This window comes from Acanthaster planci, linkage group LG02 (genome assembly GCF_054643075.1).
Source record: "Acanthaster planci isolate LZ-2023a linkage group LG02, COTS_SCS, whole genome shotgun sequence".
NCBI classification, from domain to species: Eukaryota; Metazoa; Echinodermata; class Asteroidea; order Valvatida; family Acanthasteridae; genus Acanthaster; species Acanthaster planci.
In genome coordinates, this window is record NC_141778.1 from 10519522 (window position 1) to 10539196 (window position 19675).

The window sequence follows — 19675 nt, forward strand, 5'->3', positions numbered from 1 at the left end:
AATGTTTTACAAGCATGCACATGAATTTAAAATGTCTCGTCCCACAGGACGGCATCAAATTCTCTCTGGGCAAATGAGAAGTTAGCACTTTAATTTTAACCTATTTGTTAAAACTATGTATGTATAGAGAGAGAGCTCTATAATTTTTTATGACACAAATACCATAGTAGGAGCAAGTCTGTCCCAATTAGTTGTCTGAATCAAGCGTGGCTGTTTCTTTAGTTTCCTTTTCATCTGCTGCCTTTTCATTTTTGCTGCCTTGAACAGCCCCTGCCATACCGCCAACAATTTAAACATGTCCAATTATCTAGACTTGTATTCTGTGTGTAATTGTAGCCTCATTGACATAAAAGAAAGACATCAAGAACAAGACACCTCTCCAATGCAAACAAACAATTTACAGTGAATCATTTGACTGTAATCAAACTTTCCTGGATTGTAAAGCCTGTAATTTTACAGAAATGAAGCTTGTGCATTGGACAAAAAAGAGCTTTGAAATCAAATTTACAATCTGGGGAAAATATGCCACTTGCTCCTGTGTTTAGATGACTGACATGAAAATTCCATTCTGCCTCTAACCTCCCCCAGAAATTCCCAAATTATACTCTCTTTTTCCGTAGGGGGAAGACTGTACTGGTGTGATGCTGGTTTAGACCGGATTGAATACTCTGACCTTTTGGGCCAGGGTCGGACTATCTTAATTGACCTCGTCAGTCTCAATATTCATCCATTTGACCTTGTATACTACTATGACTACATCTATTGGACGGATTGGGCCACAAACACTGTCTTGCGTGTCGATGCTCAGGGAAGATTGGCAACTAATCATGGCTCGTTGAGTTTTGGAAAAGGTGGAGGCATACACGTATTTAAAGGTGAGGAAAGGTGGCAGCTAGGGCTGTCAGAAAAAGTGAAAGTAGTTTTTGCATGGTGGGTCTGACCTTAATGTTTGATGAAGTAATTGATGACACTCTTGAAAGACACCCTGTAACCCAGTTGTTTATTCTGTAACCAGGAAATGTCCAACTACATGTCAGCTTTGTGTATTTTCCAAGCATACGTCGTTCTCGGTGATTATGTTTAGGTTTTTAGTTTGTTTAAGGGAGTATTTGCCATCAAAGGGTTTGCCAGAATGGAGGTCACTGCCAGCTGTTGCCCGATCATCAGAGCTATGTCTGCATCTGCCAACAAGGTTACAGTGGTCGAAACTGCGAAAATGGTTAGCAGTGGTTCATCTTTTATGGTTCAGGTGGTACTCTGCAGTCCATGGCTCTGTTTTCTGTGAACTTACTGGTGTGTTTTTCTTTATCATCAGATGGTGTTGCACCCATTTTTACCTCTGGTTGCCCCAACAACATAAATCAAATTGCGGATGACAGTCAGTTGTCTGTCCCAGTGTCATGGCCTGAGGTGACGGCATCTGATTCGAGTTTGCCATTGCAGTGGATCCAGAGCCATCAACCTGGTGATATGTTTCGAGTTGGTTATTCTGTCTTGGTAATTTACATGGTGACAGATCAAGCCGGAAACTCAGCATTTTGTAACTTCACTGTGACTGTCACAGGTACGTACATGTATATTAAAGTCACAAAACTGATTTTTAGGAGATATTTCTGCTTCTTCTCTCTGTTTCAGTTTGTATGTCCCTTGTGTCGTTTCGCAGGAGTTGGCCTGGACTGTCCTTCCAATGTCACAGCCTTCACTAGTCCTGAAGCTTCCATTGCCAATGCATCATGGGTCCCACCCACTGTTTCCTTTCAAGGTCCACCACAACCAGTGATTTTCTATGTCGGCACTCCACCTACTCAGGCTACCAGTGATACTGATGGCTTAGTGCGTGTGTACTCAGATTACCAGCCAGGTGATACATTCAGTGTCGGTGCTACTCGCGTCACGTATCGCATCCAAGGAGTGGGAACACAGTGCTACTTTTACGTCATTGCAATTGGTAAAGGGAAATTTTGTTTGAAATGTATTTTTTCCTCTTTAGTATTAAAAGCAATTATGTACTTTATTTGTGGTTGCAATCACTAGTGTATTTCCATTTGGAAACCCTTTTTTGGCAGACAAGTCTCTGCCTACCTTTGTCACTGGTTGTCCTAGCAACATCAGTCGCCTTGCAGACAATAGTGTTACATCTATCTCCGTATCATGGCCTGAGGTGACAGCATCAGATCCAAGTTCACCATTGCAGTGGACTCAAAATCATCTACCCGGTGACATGTTTCCACTTGGTAGTGTTACCATGGTAACCTACACCGTGACAGATCAATACGGAAACTCAGCACAATGCCACTTTACTGTTATTGTCACAGGCAAGCATGTTGAGGCCTTTTGTGAGAGATACTTTTCATCTTCACAGCCCTACAGTCTCTCAAGATTTCACAATGCCCTCTCTCTAATTTTGAAAAAAATCTTGAGAGGAACTTAGAATTGCATATGAAAAAGGTTGACTTTATGTATAATTTGATAATACAATTTGAGAAAGTCTACTCTTTGATATCAGACAGAAATTATTCTCAAATTCTTGAACAGTATATGTAATATATTCTTGAAAATATTTTATTATTTTCAATTTATACTACTGCTCTTGCATTTTTATGTACAGTTATTACTGTTTGAAACAGCTTTTTGGAAATTTGAAGGTATTTTTGGCGAGCTGGTGTGAGGTGGTAGTTTCTTTACCATATTGACCTGTGACCATCACAGCTGTTTTAAGTTCTTAACTTCTGGTGTTGTGCAGGAGTTGGTCTGAACTGCCCATCCAGTGTCGAAGCTGTCACCACTCCTGGTGATTCCACTGCCAGTGCATCATGGGTGCAACCAAAGGTCATCTTCAACGGTCCCCCACAACCAGTGATGTTCTACGTTGGCACCCCACCCACACAAAGCACTGGTGAAAATGATGCACAAGTTCTTGTGTACTCGGATCATCAGTCAGGGGAATTGTTTGGTATCGGTATCACTGATGTCACATATCGCATCCAGGGACTTGGGACACAGTGCCAATTTAGTGTCACCGTCACTGTCATCGGTAATTGAAGTTCGTTTTTAAATAGCACTTTTACATTTTAGTTCGTAATTAAATAATAGAAATGACTTTGTGATAAACAATTTATCATATCACCTTAGATACTGAACCTCCTAAGATCACCGGTTGCCCTGCTGACATCATCATCCCTGTCAAGCCACCGTCCAATCAGGTGCCTTACAGCTGGACTCCTCCCATGATCACGGATAACTCTGGTTCAGCCAATGTCACTTTCACCTGCCAAACAGCTGCCATCCTGGTCTGCAGTCAAAGTGGGCAAAATGGTATCTTCGCCATTGGTGTTACCGAGGTGATGTATAATGCTGTTGATGCCTCTGGGAACCAGGACATGTGTCATTTCACCATCACGGTTACAGGTACATTTATGTGCACAATGTTCTTCGTGACTGTTTCAGTTTAACATGTTAATATGCTGTGATTACAAGTTGAATCTTAATCCTCTAAGATCCTTAAAAGTCTATCAGGAGCTTTCGAAGAATTTGCAGATTAAGGGAGCTGCTACTTGCAGCGCTTGCGCCACTGGAAACTTTAATTACCACAACTGGGCCAGAGATTTCCTGTGACCAAAAATTTGTGATAATTGAGGAATCAATTTATGGAAATTTTGCAGGACTGTGGAAGGGCTTATAGCTAATGTAATAAACAGTGGACATGGGACTTGATGCAAGAATGTAACATTGGATTCCTTCACAGTCGTGAATTTTAAGCATTCTGAAAGATTTAGTTCACTTGCATTAGCCTGTTTATTTCCCTTATTTGATATGTATCTTTAGGAGTGGGTCTAGTCTGTCCTGTGAATTTGGTTGTCGATGCTGAACCAGGTTCCATCAACACCAGTGTAAGCTGGTCAGAACCGGATGTAACTGGATGGAATGGGCCCACCAACCTCACCTCCAACTTCAATCCCAGTGATGTCTTCCTGATTGGCAGCCATAACATCAGCTACCGCCAGACCTTTGCAGCATACGGTGTGGTTTTAGAATGCTCCTTTTCACTTCAAGTTGTTGGTGAGTGTGGCTGGATACAGACATCACACTTGTGAGAGCATCATTGCCTGTTTTATGGAGAAGTGGAAAATTGAATGAGTTGATGAAAAAGGAATCATTTCGTTGCCGGTCCTGTGCAGTGGCCAATATTAAAACGTGCACTCCTGTTTTTCCTCAAATCTTTTTGAAATGTAAGGGTGAATGAGTATTTGCGAGTCAATTTGAATCAAATCTGGTACACTTGAGTTCTTTAAATTCACTTGAAAATAATGGTTTGAAATCTCCGTACTAAAGACACTGTTGCTATTCCTCACGATTCAGTGCAAGCTTTTGCTTAGTTGTATAAGAGACGCCTTGCACCAATACACTGTTTTCTGTGGATAAGAAGGGCACAGAGGACCCAGTCCATTCCAGAGATGGTGGTCGCTATGCAAAAGCTTACCCTGAATTATGAGGTGAATTCATAGCAACATTGTCTTTAGTCTTGGGAATTCAAATTGTTATGTTTACGTACAATCAGATGATTTGTTGTACCAGATCTAATTCAAATCTAATTCAAATTTAACTTGCAAAAGGCTTATATAGGCAGTGCACTTTTTGAAATGTAAGTAATTGAACTTAGCAAATGACTCTTAGTATCATCAGATCATGTAAAGTGGGAGAGTTGAAGATTTCATTTATTTGAGTGCTGAATTCTACCATATGTTGTGTCTCAAGTTTTGTCAGTTAAAATGCAGACAGTGATTGATATACTTGGGAAAATGTCCTTCATAGGTTTTTGTGCAGCCAGCACTACTTATGATCCTCTCCTATTAATGCTGACGTGGCCAGTGACAAAAGCAGGGTTGACTGCGAAGTCTGTTGAGAGATGCCCACTCATGACCCAAAATGGTGAGATCTAACTATTTCCTTGTCTAGCTGTGAGTGCATTGTATGCCCAATTTAAATGCTGTGTATAGTTGTATTGCCTTGATTGAGGCAATCTGTCTTATATATAATATCCTAAAGTAGCAATGCATTTTCGTGCATGCTTCTTCTCTTATTAAAGTGTAAATGAAGGTAAATGTGAGTGCCTTAAAGGAGTGGTTAACAACAGCGGTGAAACAGTTTCAAAAGTGGGGGGGAGCCCGGGCCAATAGACTAAAAAGAATACAATTATGAAGTTGCAAAGGTGGGGAGCAAGCCCCCCCTCAGTTCTGCCACTGGTGGTGGTGAAGCTTTTCTTAGCGCATCTTGGACAGTACATGTACCTGAACACTTTGGTTATTAAGTGGAGTCTTCCTTGAAGTAAAAGATAGCTCACAAGGCATCCTAAACTTTTTTTTCCTTGGATTAATTGAATTACATGTATGTCCAAGGTTTTACACCATACATTAACCCTAACAGTCCTCCAACAAGTGAAGGATTGAGGACTGTTAGGGTTAAGCAGTCTGAAAGTCAGTAATAACCATGTGAACCTTGATTGTTCAGTCATGGAGGTTTTCTTACCACGTTTTTCAGGCCAGATGTTCATTTAGGCTTAGTTGATGGAGAAAGTGGGTTGGATATATAATCTGGAGATCTGAGGTAGATCGTAATTGGATTTTTTTCTTTTATTCCTCATCTCTGCAGCTGGAGACCCAGTAGCTGTTCGTAACTGTTCCATCATGGCACCCCCACAGTATTTTCATTGGGGGCTCCATGAACCTCGGAGCTGTGGTGTAGAAAGGAATAATATTACCCTGGATGATGTTTTGGATGTATGCTTAACCTGTTTAGAGATTTTTACGTTTAAGCACAATGTTGCATTCATTTTTATGTAGTGATCGTAATAAGAAGGCAATGTAGTTAGCCACTGCAACCTTTCTATTTTAAAGGAATAAAAACATGCTTGGCTGGTCTTAAACGTTTGTTTTAAGATTGGATCAGAAAAATGGATGCTGACACTGCCTGAGCTGAAGTCACAAACCTGAAGAAGTTCAAAATATTGTATATTTTCATTGAATTTTCACTAGATTTTACTTCATTTTTTTTAAACACCTCTCGGGCCGTGTTATTTTTTTTCCTCAAGTGAGAAGTTACAAAAATACCACCTCGTGGAGATCAACGTCCACGTATAGCACGTGCTGCTCTAGGTGGCGCACTACCAGCCAGTGCTTTGTCAACCATTTTAGACCGAGCTTTTTACCCATGGGTAATGGCTACACTGTCTTATGTATGTATATATGAATGGGAGTTTAATGTACATTTCCCTTATGATCTTAAGAAGAAAGATTATTTCCATTTGGCAGGTGGAAGTCAGTGAAGGAAATGCAGTTGAGGTGGCTGAGTTTCTTGTCAATGAGACGTCACAATCATCTAGTGCAGAAAATGTTGCAGCGGTTTCCAGCATTCTGACCAATATTGTCAATGCAGGGTCAGGGGATAGGCAGGTTGGTAGGAAAAAGAGCTCTAGTGCTTTGTAGGGACACTTTGTGATTGTTTTATCATGCAGTTTTGTGTGTGCTTGTTCTTGAGATGATTCAGATGTTGCAAATAACATGCATAACCTGTGAGTTCTTGGATGTTTTCTTGTGACTAATGAATAAAGTGTTCTGTTTATCGTGGAATAGAACTGTTTGCCCCCTTTTTGGCCTTCAATGATGTGATGGACAACCCACCAATCAGACGATGAGGATTTGTTGTGTTGTGTAAAATAGACCATGGACTAGAAATAAACCAACCAGATTTGAGATACATTTGTAACTTATTTTTCCTGGAAGGTAACTGAATTGGTCGTGGAGACTGTCAACAACGTTGCCAACACTGCCTCAACTTCAGATTCCCAGTCCATTGATGGCAGTAGCTCATCGGCAATCATCCAGTCTGTGGAGAATCAAGTCTCTTTGACCCTTCAGCAGGAAGGTCGCGTTAGCATACAGGAGGAGTCCATTCTTGTCGAGGCGGTCAGTGTGCACCTGATGGAAGCTAGGGGTGGGTTCACCTTTGTTTCGTTGCCAGTTGAGCAGCAGCCCGGGCAAAGTTTGCCAACATCTGGCTCACTGGCAGGCACTGAGGTCAAGACGGTACTGAATACCAGCGAGATCCCAGAACAGGTTGTAGCCTCCATCCGATTACCAGCTAACATTGTTGACTTGATACAGGCTGGAAATGGCAAGTCTACGTTCTAATTGAAACTAGTGACTGTTTTATACTTGTAGTTAACATTAACTTGTGGAAATAAGTGATTGGCCTTGACTTGATGCAATATTATTCTGTTGTGTTGAGTTCCAAGATTACATACAAATCATGCAAATTTCACTGGTGACTTGTAAAAAAGATTCTCAAACAGTATGCTTAATGGTACAGTAATATGTAGATTTGAAATGGTAGCACTAGCTTTTCCACATTAATGTTTGCTTGTTCGTAATCCTGGCTTTTTCCCTTTAATGTACGATTACATTGTAGATAACAGCTCTCAGTCACTTCGTGCTAGTTTCATCATCTACGCTGATGACACATTATTCCAGTCAGCTCTGATCAGGAACTTCTCAGCGGAGAATGGTTCTAGTCTGCAAGTTGCAGGGTCTGTTGTCTCTCTGAGTGTGGAAGAAGTTGAACTGGTCAACCTCACTGAACCACTGGTTATTGAATTCAAGGTACCTGCCTTCAGAGAGAAGAAAAGTAGGACTTGTGGGGGAGACCATTCCATCATACCAGCCTAACTCTTTGGAATTATCTCCATGATTTTCATTTGTGGAATTGTAAAACCTTGTCATTGTATGTAATACTTTGTATCTTCATTGCTTTATCAAACTGTGACATGCAGACTTTTAATGGACGATTTCTTTCCACAGGCACCTGACATAAATGAAACTGAAAGGAAAAGAACCACCATCCAGTGCGTCTTCTGGGATTTTCAGCTCAATGACAGAATCGGTGATTGGTCAACGGCTGGGTGTGTTCTTGCAATTAACACCAAAACGAGGGTGTCCTGTAACTGCAGTCATGCAACAAACTTTGCCATCCTTGTGGTATGTTTCTCAACAGCGTACATCTGTCTGAAAAGCCCTTTGGGGCACAGTAAATGAGGTGTAAGGATTTAAACCTTGTATATTTAAATCACGTAAGGGTTTGTACTAGATAGAATTTCGATGTTGGTTCATTATCAACACCAGAGCACTGGCATATATGGGGCAAGACATTTTACCAATTAATTTGTTTGTTTAAGAACTGAAAGTGTCAACACTTAAAATGGCAATTTTACCTTTGGGGGAGCATTGAGGAATTGTCACTTATGAAAAAACTCGGACTGTTATTATTAGGAAAAAATCCACTTTGCATCCCTTAACCAAAACCTGGATACCCGGGGCTTTTGTTATACAAGTTTAAAACTACTACATCCTACTGTGATTTCCTTATCAAGACATCAGGGGCATGTAAACAAAAAGCCACATTGAATTTTGGTAATTGTTTCTTATGTTTAGAATGTGAAGGGTCGAATGGAAGAATCACATCTAACCAGGGCACTTGATATAATCAGCCAGGTTGGCTGTGTGTTGTCCATCATAGCTCTGGGTATTACGCTGGTTGTGTATCTTGCTATCAGGTAAGACATAGTCTGATATTCTTTAGCCGCGCCTGTATAAGAAGTGGATGCAGCCGCCAGCAGGTGGCTTTCTTTAAGTACAGGGATGACACCAGGAATCGGATGGTTTTATGCAGAATTCACGGGTAGTGTTATGTGAGCTAAAGTTTGATTAACAACCACATCTCAACCACAGGTGAATGTGGCTTGGTAGTCCGTGCACAACATATACCCGGGTTACTAGGATAAATCGAGAGTGTCTGACTAAGGGTTGCTGATTGAACTGTGACATATTTCAGAATGGGTTACCAAATATGATTTTCATTAGAGTTTGCAATAGATTGTATAATAAAAGTTATGTTTTATTCTACTGACAGGAAACTCCGCAGTAGTAAATCTCGTCAGATTTTCATGCATTTCTGCCTCTCCTTGTTGCTGTTGTACCTCGTCTTCCTTGCTGGTGTAGACAATGCCATTGTAAGTATACGCCTCAACTTAATATTGTGTCATCATTATGCCAAACACAGAAATTAAGTAGCTCAGATGTATTCGAAAATTCACATTTTAAAGTTTAGCTATATTTTGCAAAGCTGTTTTTGCTATATGAAGTAACTAATAGTGAGGTAAATCTCCTAATCATTTAAATTTCAGTCAAATTAAATTAAGTAAAATTTGAATTTCAATCATGTGTACAAACACAATGTTTGTCTGATTGGCTGAATAAATATTTGTTTTAAAATAAATAAGAATTTGGCATGTAAATTTCCTCCCAGCTATGAGAATTTGTTTGACAGTATGACAAAAATGCTGTGGTATTCTAATTGTTTAAATTATGTAGGGCTCTAGAGGTGGTTGTGTGTTCGTGGCTGCTTTACTCCACTACTTGACTCTATCCACCATGATGTGGATGGCTGTTGAAGCCAGGAACATGTACGTCAGCACAGTGAAGGTCTTCCCAGAAGACACTCGTCGATACATGCTTAAGGCGAGCCTCATTGCTTGGGGTAAGTTTTGCCAGCACATTTTGTTTGTATGAAGTAGAGGGGATATGCCTTATGGTCGGGTTTTTATTCTTGTCAGTGTCAAACCTGAACTGTATTTTTTTATATTAAGGAGCCATTTCAATTACTCAAGCATAAAAATGTCAAAACTGTCTGGTTTTATTTTGCTGTCACTTCATTATGCACTTCAGGATCTCCATTGATTGTGCTGATTATTACATTGGCAGCAGCCACAGATCACTATCAGAACGAGCATTAGTAAGTACGGTTTCTAATATTGTGTGGAGGAGGGTAGACACACTGTTGGGGATGTATCTCAAATCAAATATGGGCGATTAGCATTGGCTTTCACCACAAACAGGTTGCCATGCAGTGCATTGAAACAGTTGACAAAAGCTCTTTTCACTGGCTCTGCTGTGGATGTGGAGCTGAAATTCTTCACCGTTTTCTGGTTTGAAGATTTCGAGGTGGTTAGAATGTTGGTGTTTATTAATATCAAAGGTTGGGTTTTTTTTAAGGCTCGCCTCGATCAGTCATACATTTCCTCTGTCTATTGATATTTAATCAAATGCAAATCGTATCGAGTCGACCTTTATTGTTTACTGTAAACTTGAAAAATGGCCTGTCCATGGCAACTTCTTGTGAATCGTCCGTATTGAGTCTGTTTACCTCAATCCCTTTTGCTAAATAAATACTGTCTTTTCAAGCTGTCAGTGGTCAATGAATTTCTTCGTTTTCGTGTTGAATTTCTCAGCTGTTTCCTGCGACCTGGTCTTGTGCTGTACATTGGTCTCCTTACTCCCATCGGTCTCATCCTCATCCATAACATCGTCACTTTCGTCTTGGTCATGCGTAGTCTCCTGAAGGTCAAAGAGGTATCACGCTCCCAGCAGATCTCCAAACGCCTCCAGAATGCTGTGGGTATCTCTGTCCTCATGGGACTGACCTGGTGTTTTGGTTTCCTGGCCATTGAAGAAGCTACTGTAGCATTTCAGCTGATCTTTTGTCTGGCCAATTCCTTCCAGGTAAGGGTCTGTGACAGATAACTTTAGTCCTCACAATCTAATTTTGGAGCATTAGATTGGTGGTCAATCCATGGCAACATTTTACTAGTGTCCGTCAGCTACACAAACGGTAATGGATTCTCAATCAATTTAACGGGAATTTCTTTGTGCTGTTCATTTTAGGGCTTGATTGTGTTCATCATGTTCTGTGTTCGACGTGAAGAGGTTCGTACAGCCCTTGCACCTTACATGAAGCGCATCTGCTGTGGTCGCACCTGCCATTTGGGGGTGCCATGGAAACAGGAAAGATCTTACGACCTCCAGCTGGTGTCTGAGTCAGTGCCAAGCTCCCCATCCAGTGTCCACACTGGAGCATTTGACCTGTCGGTGTCGGGACCGTATTAGTATGACTGGTCTGCTTCCAGTTTGTGGGAAAATGGAGATGTGTTTTTGATGAGTAGTTTTTGAGTTGTTCAAATGAAAATCCAGTCACTGTGATACTGAGCTTATGGTTCTTCACTCGAAAAAACAGCTTTTAAACTTGTTGAGAGGGAAAACGTTTAATTGGCAAACGTTGGCAAACTGTTGCTCTTCACAACTTAGTTACTGCTTTGGTCATACCTAGGAGATTAGCTGCAAGCAAAAATGTCGAATTGGATGTTACAAAGTGTACACAGAATGGTTGAAATACGTGCTTGTGCTTAAGTATATGTTAAACTTACCGAGGAAAAACAAGTACACAGGTGCATTTGATGTTTCTGTATGAAATAGTTTGATAAATATGGTAATTTCTGGATATGAAAGTTAAACAGGAGGGCAAATTGCATAAAATTCAGTGCCCAGATTTGAATTGTGGCTTGCCTTAGGTGGAAATTTTTGGAGAGATTCAGAATGTATATTGCTAAACGTGCGATATCTTTACATCCATAAAATACGAGGATGGTGGAAGGGAGAATATTCAAAATATTTAAAGTAATTTACTTTTGCTGTTGTTTTGCTATTGTTTTATAAATATGTATACATGTCGTAAGTGAACAGTCTGCTGCAAGTGGTTCCTGAAGTTCTTTGTATTAGTCTGTAACTCTCAAAGGGTTGGGAGAACTTGTATCGAAAATGATATGATTTAATCAGAAGAAAACTTACAGAAGAAAAGTTGCAATCAAAACATTCATCAAGAAGGTTGTAATATTAACTACAAGAGGTAGCTTCTCTAGTGATGTAGTATTGGAAACAGTGTGTAACATGTAGTTGATTGCCTCTTCTTGTTGAAGAATCTCTATGCAATGATTTTTTGGAGTCACTTTTTGTACATTTCTTTTCTTCTCTTGCGTATGAAAACTGTTTTGACTTCATTTTGGGATCAAGTGTATAGACTTCTGTTCTCATGATGCAGAGATCTTGTAGGGCTATAAATATTTGTATTGTATAATTACACTTGTGTCCTGTTTAAAATTTAGTGATTGCCATGCATATATAGTTAAATATAGGCATACTGACTATCATAATGTGAGTTTTCTCGTGCTCTCTGATTCTAGAATTAGATGACATCATTCAGCTAGAAATGGGTTATTTTTATGTTTGTACATGGAGCAAATTGAAAAAGCACAAGAAATACATCGCACGGGAGTTTTTAAAATTGGAACCCCAAAATGGATCGGGAGGCCTTTCTTTCAGTTCAATTCAACTCACTTCAATTTTTGTAATTTGTTTTAAAATTCGGCATGAAAAGGTCTGAGGAACGAATAAATATGCAGTTACTGTACGTTGCAGTATTTGAATACAAATAGCACGGAAAGTGAAAGAAAAAGGTTATTTAAAAATTAAGTTAAAATGAACAAGATATCAAGACAGTCATATACCGTGTGGAACAGTAAAAGTATCAACGTGCTATAGAATTCAACTTTCTTGCATTTAGTCATTAAACGTTTAATTCGAATTAAAGAAAAGAAAGTTTCAAACTACAATTATATTTGATGGCCAAACCAAGAAGCAAGGTGTAGTTGATATGACATATGAATTTCTTAGCGCAACCTAAGCGACGAGCATCCGCTGGGAAGCGGAAATCCATAAGAACGCCTCCCAAACCAGCAATTTTTTTCCCGTTTAGAGAGCATAACTTTGGAACGCTCAGTGGTCTCAATTTCGTTCCTTTGGCAAGTTGAATGTTCGTTATTCCTTTTTCTAATACTTAAAAATATTATTTTTGAAAGACTTTAAAGACCCGTCAATTTTCAAGTAAAAATAGTCGGTATCTACATTTTTACAGTGGCGCCAACGATTTTCAGGCCGGATTCTGTCACACCTCGACTCATTGCAAATTCATCACTTCGGAAGCCGTCTACCGATTCGTTTCGTTCGAGCTGTAAGATAAAGAGCAGAAATTTGTCTAAATATGATGTTAAAATCAAGCTGATTGGCCGATATTAACGCCCGTCCATTTAAGCTTTAACTTTTTGCTCCAATCGGAAAGGTCGTTTAAAACCTCATTAGAACGTGAATACCATTAGCTCAGTGCCCTTCTTCACGGATGAATGAACACCTCACAGACCTTGCGTGAGATGAGGGCCCGCACTGAACCCTACGGGCAGATACCTAGCCTTTGTTGCAGTTTGTCAAAATTTACTTCAGTGAATTGTTATGGTTACAAGCTCACAAACTTTGTAATGCGTTGCATCCATATACGCGTATAAATTCAATATCGTGTTAATCATTAAAAGAAAATATATATAGCGAGTATAATATTCAACATAGCACAAAGTGAACATTTTGAGGGTATATGGCAACTAACAGTCCATTATAATGCATGAAAGACTGAGACACACTGGGCTGAAGAGATAAGAGAGTAATAACGTCAAACTAAAGACGGTACATTGCAGTTCTACAGCGGTTAACAGATGAACAAAATAAGGAATTGGAGACCGTTAGTAACGGATGGTCCTAGCTCTGGGTATTTGTAGATGGTATGAGTTCCTAAGGTTGCGGCTTGAAACTAATCGAGTGTCCAGCAAGAGTTGGCGATGTTGGGGTGACTTGAGCAGTGATTTGGCTTGACAATTTGATTACATCTGACCTCGAGGCTGTCCAGGTTTAGCTGTTTCAGTAGCTCACTGTATGGCATGAGGCAATCTTCCAGGATGTGTTCGATTGAATGGTGTGAAAAAACCCTTGGTGACTGTAAAGGTATTCTTATGAGACTGAAAAACGAAAGGTACATATGTTGTAGATTACATGTACATGTAATTGTTATAAAGGGCATCAAAGCGACGGTAACTGTGTATTCTAAGATAAAATAGTGTATCTGTATACATTATATTCAGATGTTCAATTTGTTGTATAAACGTCAGTGGAGCATTATGAATATTTGAAATAGTCTTCTGTTGTGGTTCCTTGGTAACGTGAAAACAAATAGAGCCACAGTCTTTCTTATAGGCAATTTGTATGAGTTTATCGATGATTATATATTAACCATTGAAGAATATGCCCTGCTATTATATTCAGTTCATGTCAGTATTTGATATTGTATTGCGTCTTTTTACTCAGTTGTGAAAGAGAGCCAGCTGATGAGCTTGCATTATTTAATTTTCTCCTATTTTGAAAGACAGTCCAAGGACTTCTCAGAACTGGAATGGGGCTGGAATAAACAAAATTGGGCTGAAGTGAAACAAAGACACCTAACACGCCTATCTTCCAACTCTATAGTTTCTTGATTTTACAATCCCCTTGGTTTATTGTATGTAGGGAAATGTAACCTTCAGTTATACTGTGTAGGCTGAAATACAATTGTCGGCGGTGGAGGAATTAATCCCGTCTATATAGTGCTCTTAATACCAGATCCATAAACTATTAAGTAAATTTAATTATCGATGTCTTTGCAATTAAAAATTGGCGGCAAGGTACGTTACCCCGTCCTGTGCCTGAACGTAGTGACTCGAGTCGAGTCATTGTAACGTATTGTGATTCGAGTCAAGTCGAGTCATTAGGTAGAAAAGTCGAGTCCGGTCAAGTATTTAGCCCAAGTCAATTCGAGTCACAAATATGTGAACACGATTACAAGCAAAAACAAGAGAGAATGTAACTTTTTGCATTTCAAAATTTATTCTTGTGGTCACACCATATCTTACTCTTGATATAAAAACATGATACAAACATAAATCGGCTCTAAGGCTAATTCATGACAATTTTTTTTTTTTGCAAAATAAATTGCATTTATTTTCGGACTCGGGTCTTAGTAATTTCCACTCAAGTCGAGTCATTTGCTCACAGTGACTCGAGTCGAGTCATTTACCCGAAAGGAGTCGAGTCGAGTCGCCAAAAATTATGACACGAGTTGACTTCAGTCGAGTCATTGACTTTAGTTATTACAACCCTGGCCCACACTCAAGTGAACACGGAAGCACAGAAGTTCTATCTCGCTGCGTCGTGTTCGTATGTTTTGCTTGGGCGAGATAACTCGCCGTTGTAACTCACGTAGTGCAGTAAGATAGGACTTAGTTTGGAGAAGTTTTTGCTTGTGGTCCTGTACACTTTCGTTGTGTTCATACCATTCAGATAACCATTTATGTGTGTAAAGAATTTGGTGATTCTAAATCGCACGTATGAGAAGAGTTAAACTGCGATTTAAGAAACCTTTAGAACTCCTTTAGAAATCCTTTAGATTTAAAGAAACCTTTAGAACTCACTCACCTTAATTTTTCCTTTGGCCTGACCTGTGCAAATAAAATTAATATTTACACATGTACTCTACAGTGTATGCGAGGTATAGGTGCATGCCGTCCGTCGTCACTTGACCATGAATAATTTTGATTCTGTAGACGGTATCAGGTGAGGCACAGAAAAAGGAAAGCCAGCTACAAGGTAAAATTGGCCTGCTTTAATGTTTAAAAGTGAAATGTCATGCCCAAGAAGGCGTATCACTGTATGCGTGATGCAATAATTCTGGTAGAGTAAAATTGCAGCTTTCTCGAATTTGCTTTCACTATGAAGGAGAGCACACTTATGTTCTACTCCTCACCTATTCAGTTTATAGCCTTCTCTGAATAAATGTGCACTGAAATCTAAAAGGGTGCATTTTGGTGAATTTAACACCGATATTCCTTGATTTTGCTTTAAAGTGTTTGAAGTTTCAATTAAACACAATACAATTTCAACAAAAAACCTCCAAAGCCATGATTATAACCTTTAGGCTATTTAAGCTGGGTTTCTTATTTAAGCGTGTTTATAAAAAAACGGAAGGATGATAGGAAGTGCGCGACAAGATAAAAATACTGCATCCTACATACAGGCGTAACTGTATAGGGATAAAAAAATTAGACGTACCGGTAGCTTTGATATTTGTTGACATTTTAGCCGCACAGCAAATCAAGCAAAGCTAGCTTATTCGGGAATAAGCTATCACTATAAACCATTTGTAAGGTCTGTTTGGCAAACTTACAACTCAAGTTAATCGCAAAAGTTTTTTCTAATTTAAAACAGTAAAAGCTTCTACACTGGAAATAACTTTATGTTGTAAGGAAACCTTCGAATGATTCTTTGAAAAAATAACTTTACAGTGTCTAAGTAATAGAAATGAACACAGTGGTAAATTGACACCAAAGTAATTTGCAAAGATGTCCGTCCCTTCTTGAAACAAATGTCCATGATTTTCTTCATAAATTCTAGCTGTTCTGTTAAATATGCTTTTTCATAGGTGCACTTATGCTTACGTGCACGTAGCTATGTAACAAAGATGTTTGGTAATAGAGTCTGAATTGATACAGCATCAATTACTTGGCATGCCACTAACAAGCACGTACCTGATCGCGAAAACATGAGCATTTGTTTTCCCGCAGTACATTACCTCGATCTCTCCCACAGTTAAAAACGTCGTTATTCCCACCGTGTTGTACAGGTGTGACCTTGGATACGAGGTTATACTGCCTCATTTTCGCTCGTCGCCTTCGCTCGTCCCCTAGCGTCCACTCAGGACGTTGGGAAGGGCTAATAGCTTTTAAACTCTCATTGGTTTAATATTTACGACTTGTGACCTCGAGGTCATTACTTCCGATGTAAACTTTCTTGGGTAAATCATGTTATCATTAGATTTTGCTAATTGTTACGGAAATTAATTGCGGATTAGGATGTTATCATCCCATTTGAGCAGCTATCGCTTCTTTGCTTACAACTCTCAGTGTTTTGCGCATCTAAAACTGTGATACCGTGTGACGTATTTCCTTCACAAAATTTTGTGAAAGGGATTGGCCCCTCCCAGCGCCGTCATGGCTTTGCACCGTGATTGGCTAATATGTTGTGCACGATCTCAGACCGAGAGGTTATCAATTCCTGTTAGAGCAGCGTTATTTGAAATGTTGGGTAAGCCTATGGCAATGCCTTGGCACAGGACAAAATGTCGGCTTATAATTATGATAAAAACATGGCCTTGGTACAATCACAGTAATTTGTCCTCTTACTATAAGTATCACTGCGCATGATCACATTTCTGTTGGCGATATACAGACCAAGTTATCTTAGTCATAAAGATATTTTGGATAAACTAATAAAATCTACTGAGAATATTTCAGCAATGGGGAAGAAAAAGAAAAAAAAAACGAATTGATAACCGCCACATTGAGCGAGCTTGGCTGTGGCCGTGTGGTTAGCTGTCACCCCGTGTGACGTATTTGCTTCACTAGTATCTGTGCAAGGCCGTCAACCCCTCACCCTCCCCCCGCGCCTTGCTCGAGCGCTGGGCGACGAGCGAAAGCCTTTTTTGCTACGACCGCCATTTTAGTTCACATCATTCGTCGTGTTTTTAACGGAGCCGATTTCTTCGTATTTCTCTCTCTGGAATCTTTGTCTCCAAGAGGCGATGGTTACCACGTCAAGTGTTGAAGCAACGTCTGGAATGATGACTGTACAGCCCAATCCTTGAATGGCAGTCTTTGGAGCAGTTGCGGCAGATGAAGATTGATGGTACAATCGTGCTGATGCTGCGCATTCTTTTCTCACCGCACGCTTCGTCGCCATCTGGGCCCTCGTGTTCGCTTCCGTATTGAGAACACCTACTTTGACACTGTGGCGCCAAGTGATTTGATCTTTGGCAATAACCTCCCAGTTTTTTATGTTGAGCTGCGTGCACCGGATGTCGCGTTTACAGACATCTTTAAAACGCAACAGCCTTGGGCCAACACGGCAGACACCCAGCCGCAGTTTTCCTTATGGATTTCTCTTGGCAGACGGTTAGGCTCCATGAGGTGAACGTGGCCGAGCCACCGGAGTCGTCTCTGGCTGACAAATGCAGGGATGCCTAACAAGTCAGCGCGCGCAAGGAACACGGTGTTGGGACTCTGTCCTGCCACTTGATGTGCATAAGATGCCAAAGAGAGCGGAGGTGGAACCCACTCAAACGCTTCTCCTGCCTGGCGTAGGCTCTCCGGGACTCGCTGCCGTACAGGAGAGTGGACAGGACACAAGCTTGGTAGATGGGTAGCTTGGTCTTCAAACTCAGCAGACTGATTTTCCACACTGTCTTGTTGAGTTTGGCCATGACAGCAGCTGCTTTGGCGATTCTGGAGCTAATCTCAGTGTCCAACGAGAGCGTGTTTGAAACAGTGGACCTCTGGTAGGTGAAGGTGTCCACAACTTTCAGCTTTGTGTTGTCGATGGTAATGGCGGGGGGGGGAGCATCTTGCGCCATGATGTTGGTTTTCTTGAGGCTGATCATGAGCCTGAACTCCTTGCTGGCGTGGGACACTTTGTCGACCAAGTGCTGCATTCCTTCCTTGCTGTGCGATGCTAGAGCAGCGTCGTCTCCTCAGCGATGTTGAGGAGTTTTCCGTCTGATCAATCGTGCGGACGTAGACACCTTCAGGACAGTCGGCGAAGGCGTAGTGGAAGAGCATTGAGAAAAAAAAATCTCAAACAGGGTCGGTGTTAGAACGCAACCCTGCTTGACTTCACTGCTGACTGGAAAGACATCTAAGGTGGCTCCATTAAAGCAAACAGTACATTGCATGTCCATATGGGATATAATTAAGGAACTTTGGGGGACAACCGATCTTTCGCTGGATCTGGAAGAGCCCGCTTCGACTAAGTCAAAGGCTTTGGTCAGGTCCACGAACACAAGGAATAATGGCTGCTGTTGCTCTCGACAATTCTCTTGCAACTGATGGAGGGAGAATATCATATCCACCGTGGACCTTCCGGCTCTGAAGCAACACAAGCGAGGCCCTGCTGGCGGGAGAGGGTGACCCAGGCGAAGACGTTATCAACTACGCTCAGGAGAGAGATGCCCCGGTAATTGTTGCAGTCACTGTGATTGCCTTTGTTCTTGTACAACGTATGTTGGCATCTCTAAGATCTTGGGGAATGTGACCCTGCTCCCAGCAAAGGCAGAGGAGGTCATATAGTGGCTGTAAGATGGCTGTTTTCTGGGGGAGACCGTCTTATCCAGGAGCACAGGCGAGGCAGTCTATGGCTTTGCTGAGCTCTTCCAGCGTGGGCATTTCGTCAAGCTCCTCCATGACTAGACGGCCAGGCAAGGCGTCAAAGGCAACGTCTGTCACGGTGTTCTGGGTCGAGTACAATTCAAGATAATGCTCGACCCAACGCTGGAGTTGCTTGCTCTTGTCAGTGATGGTTTCGCCTGTTTTAGCTTTAAGTGGTCTATAATAGTCTGTAATAACTTGGCAGATGAGGCTTTTGTCTGCTTCTAAATAGGGCATCTGAAATTTAATTCTGTTTTGTGAGACATCGCCAGCAGGACGAAAAACGATTAGGGCCTATGTAGTACACGTACAAGGTATTCCCCTTCCCTCCCCAGCGTTCGGGAAATGTATTACCATGATATAACAAAAAATTCGTTGCCTCTTGTGACGGGGTCCCTGGGCTTTGTACTCCCGAAGGGGCAAATAGCACCCTTGGTTTACAATGTTTTCCTGTACTTGTCAACTTTGAGGGTAATCATGTGTAATGTACTGTGGAACAGATAGATGAGCATGCACACGTACAATGTGTAAAGTACGTATACATGAAACTCTTGTCCGAATTGAAGTTGATTATGAGGTGATTGGGCTAAACTAATCTTTTTGAAGTCGTAATATTCCATCTTT

General features: G+C 40.8%; 1 protein-coding gene across 5 annotated transcripts in view; it reads left to right on the plus strand.

The window, feature by feature from the left end:
- The window catches only part of LOC110978214 (uncharacterized), a 32586-nt gene extending 16915 nt beyond the window's left edge, over positions 1-15671 (plus strand). For 3 of the 5 annotated variants that reach the window (XM_087132650.1, XM_087132651.1, XM_087132652.1), the window contains exons 12-31: positions 621-875; positions 1103-1219; positions 1316-1564; positions 1664-1948; positions 2067-2315; positions 2744-3034; positions 3133-3408; positions 3826-4059; positions 4813-4929; positions 5650-5777; positions 6309-6449; positions 6780-7170; positions 7465-7655; positions 7854-8030; positions 8484-8605; positions 8962-9061; positions 9423-9588; positions 9777-9843; positions 10340-10610; positions 10773-15671. In XM_087132650.1, coding sequence (XP_086988776.1) covers positions 621-875; positions 1103-1219; positions 1316-1564; positions 1664-1948; positions 2067-2315; positions 2744-3034; positions 3133-3408; positions 3826-4059; positions 4813-4929; positions 5650-5777; positions 6309-6449; positions 6780-7170; positions 7465-7655; positions 7854-8030; positions 8484-8605; positions 8962-9061; positions 9423-9588; positions 9777-9843; positions 10340-10610; positions 10773-10994 — 4049 coding nt within the window. In that variant the 3' untranslated portion in view covers positions 10995-15671. The remainder of the gene's footprint in view (positions 1-620; positions 876-1102; positions 1220-1315; positions 1565-1663; positions 1949-2066; positions 2316-2743; positions 3035-3132; positions 3409-3825; positions 4060-4812; positions 4930-5649; positions 5778-6308; positions 6450-6779; positions 7171-7464; positions 7656-7853; positions 8031-8483; positions 8606-8961; positions 9062-9422; positions 9589-9776; positions 9844-10339; positions 10611-10772) is intronic. The other 2 variants (XM_022233027.2, XM_087132653.1) reach the window with 2 other exon arrangements.
- Positions 15672-19675: the final 4004 nt, after the last annotated feature.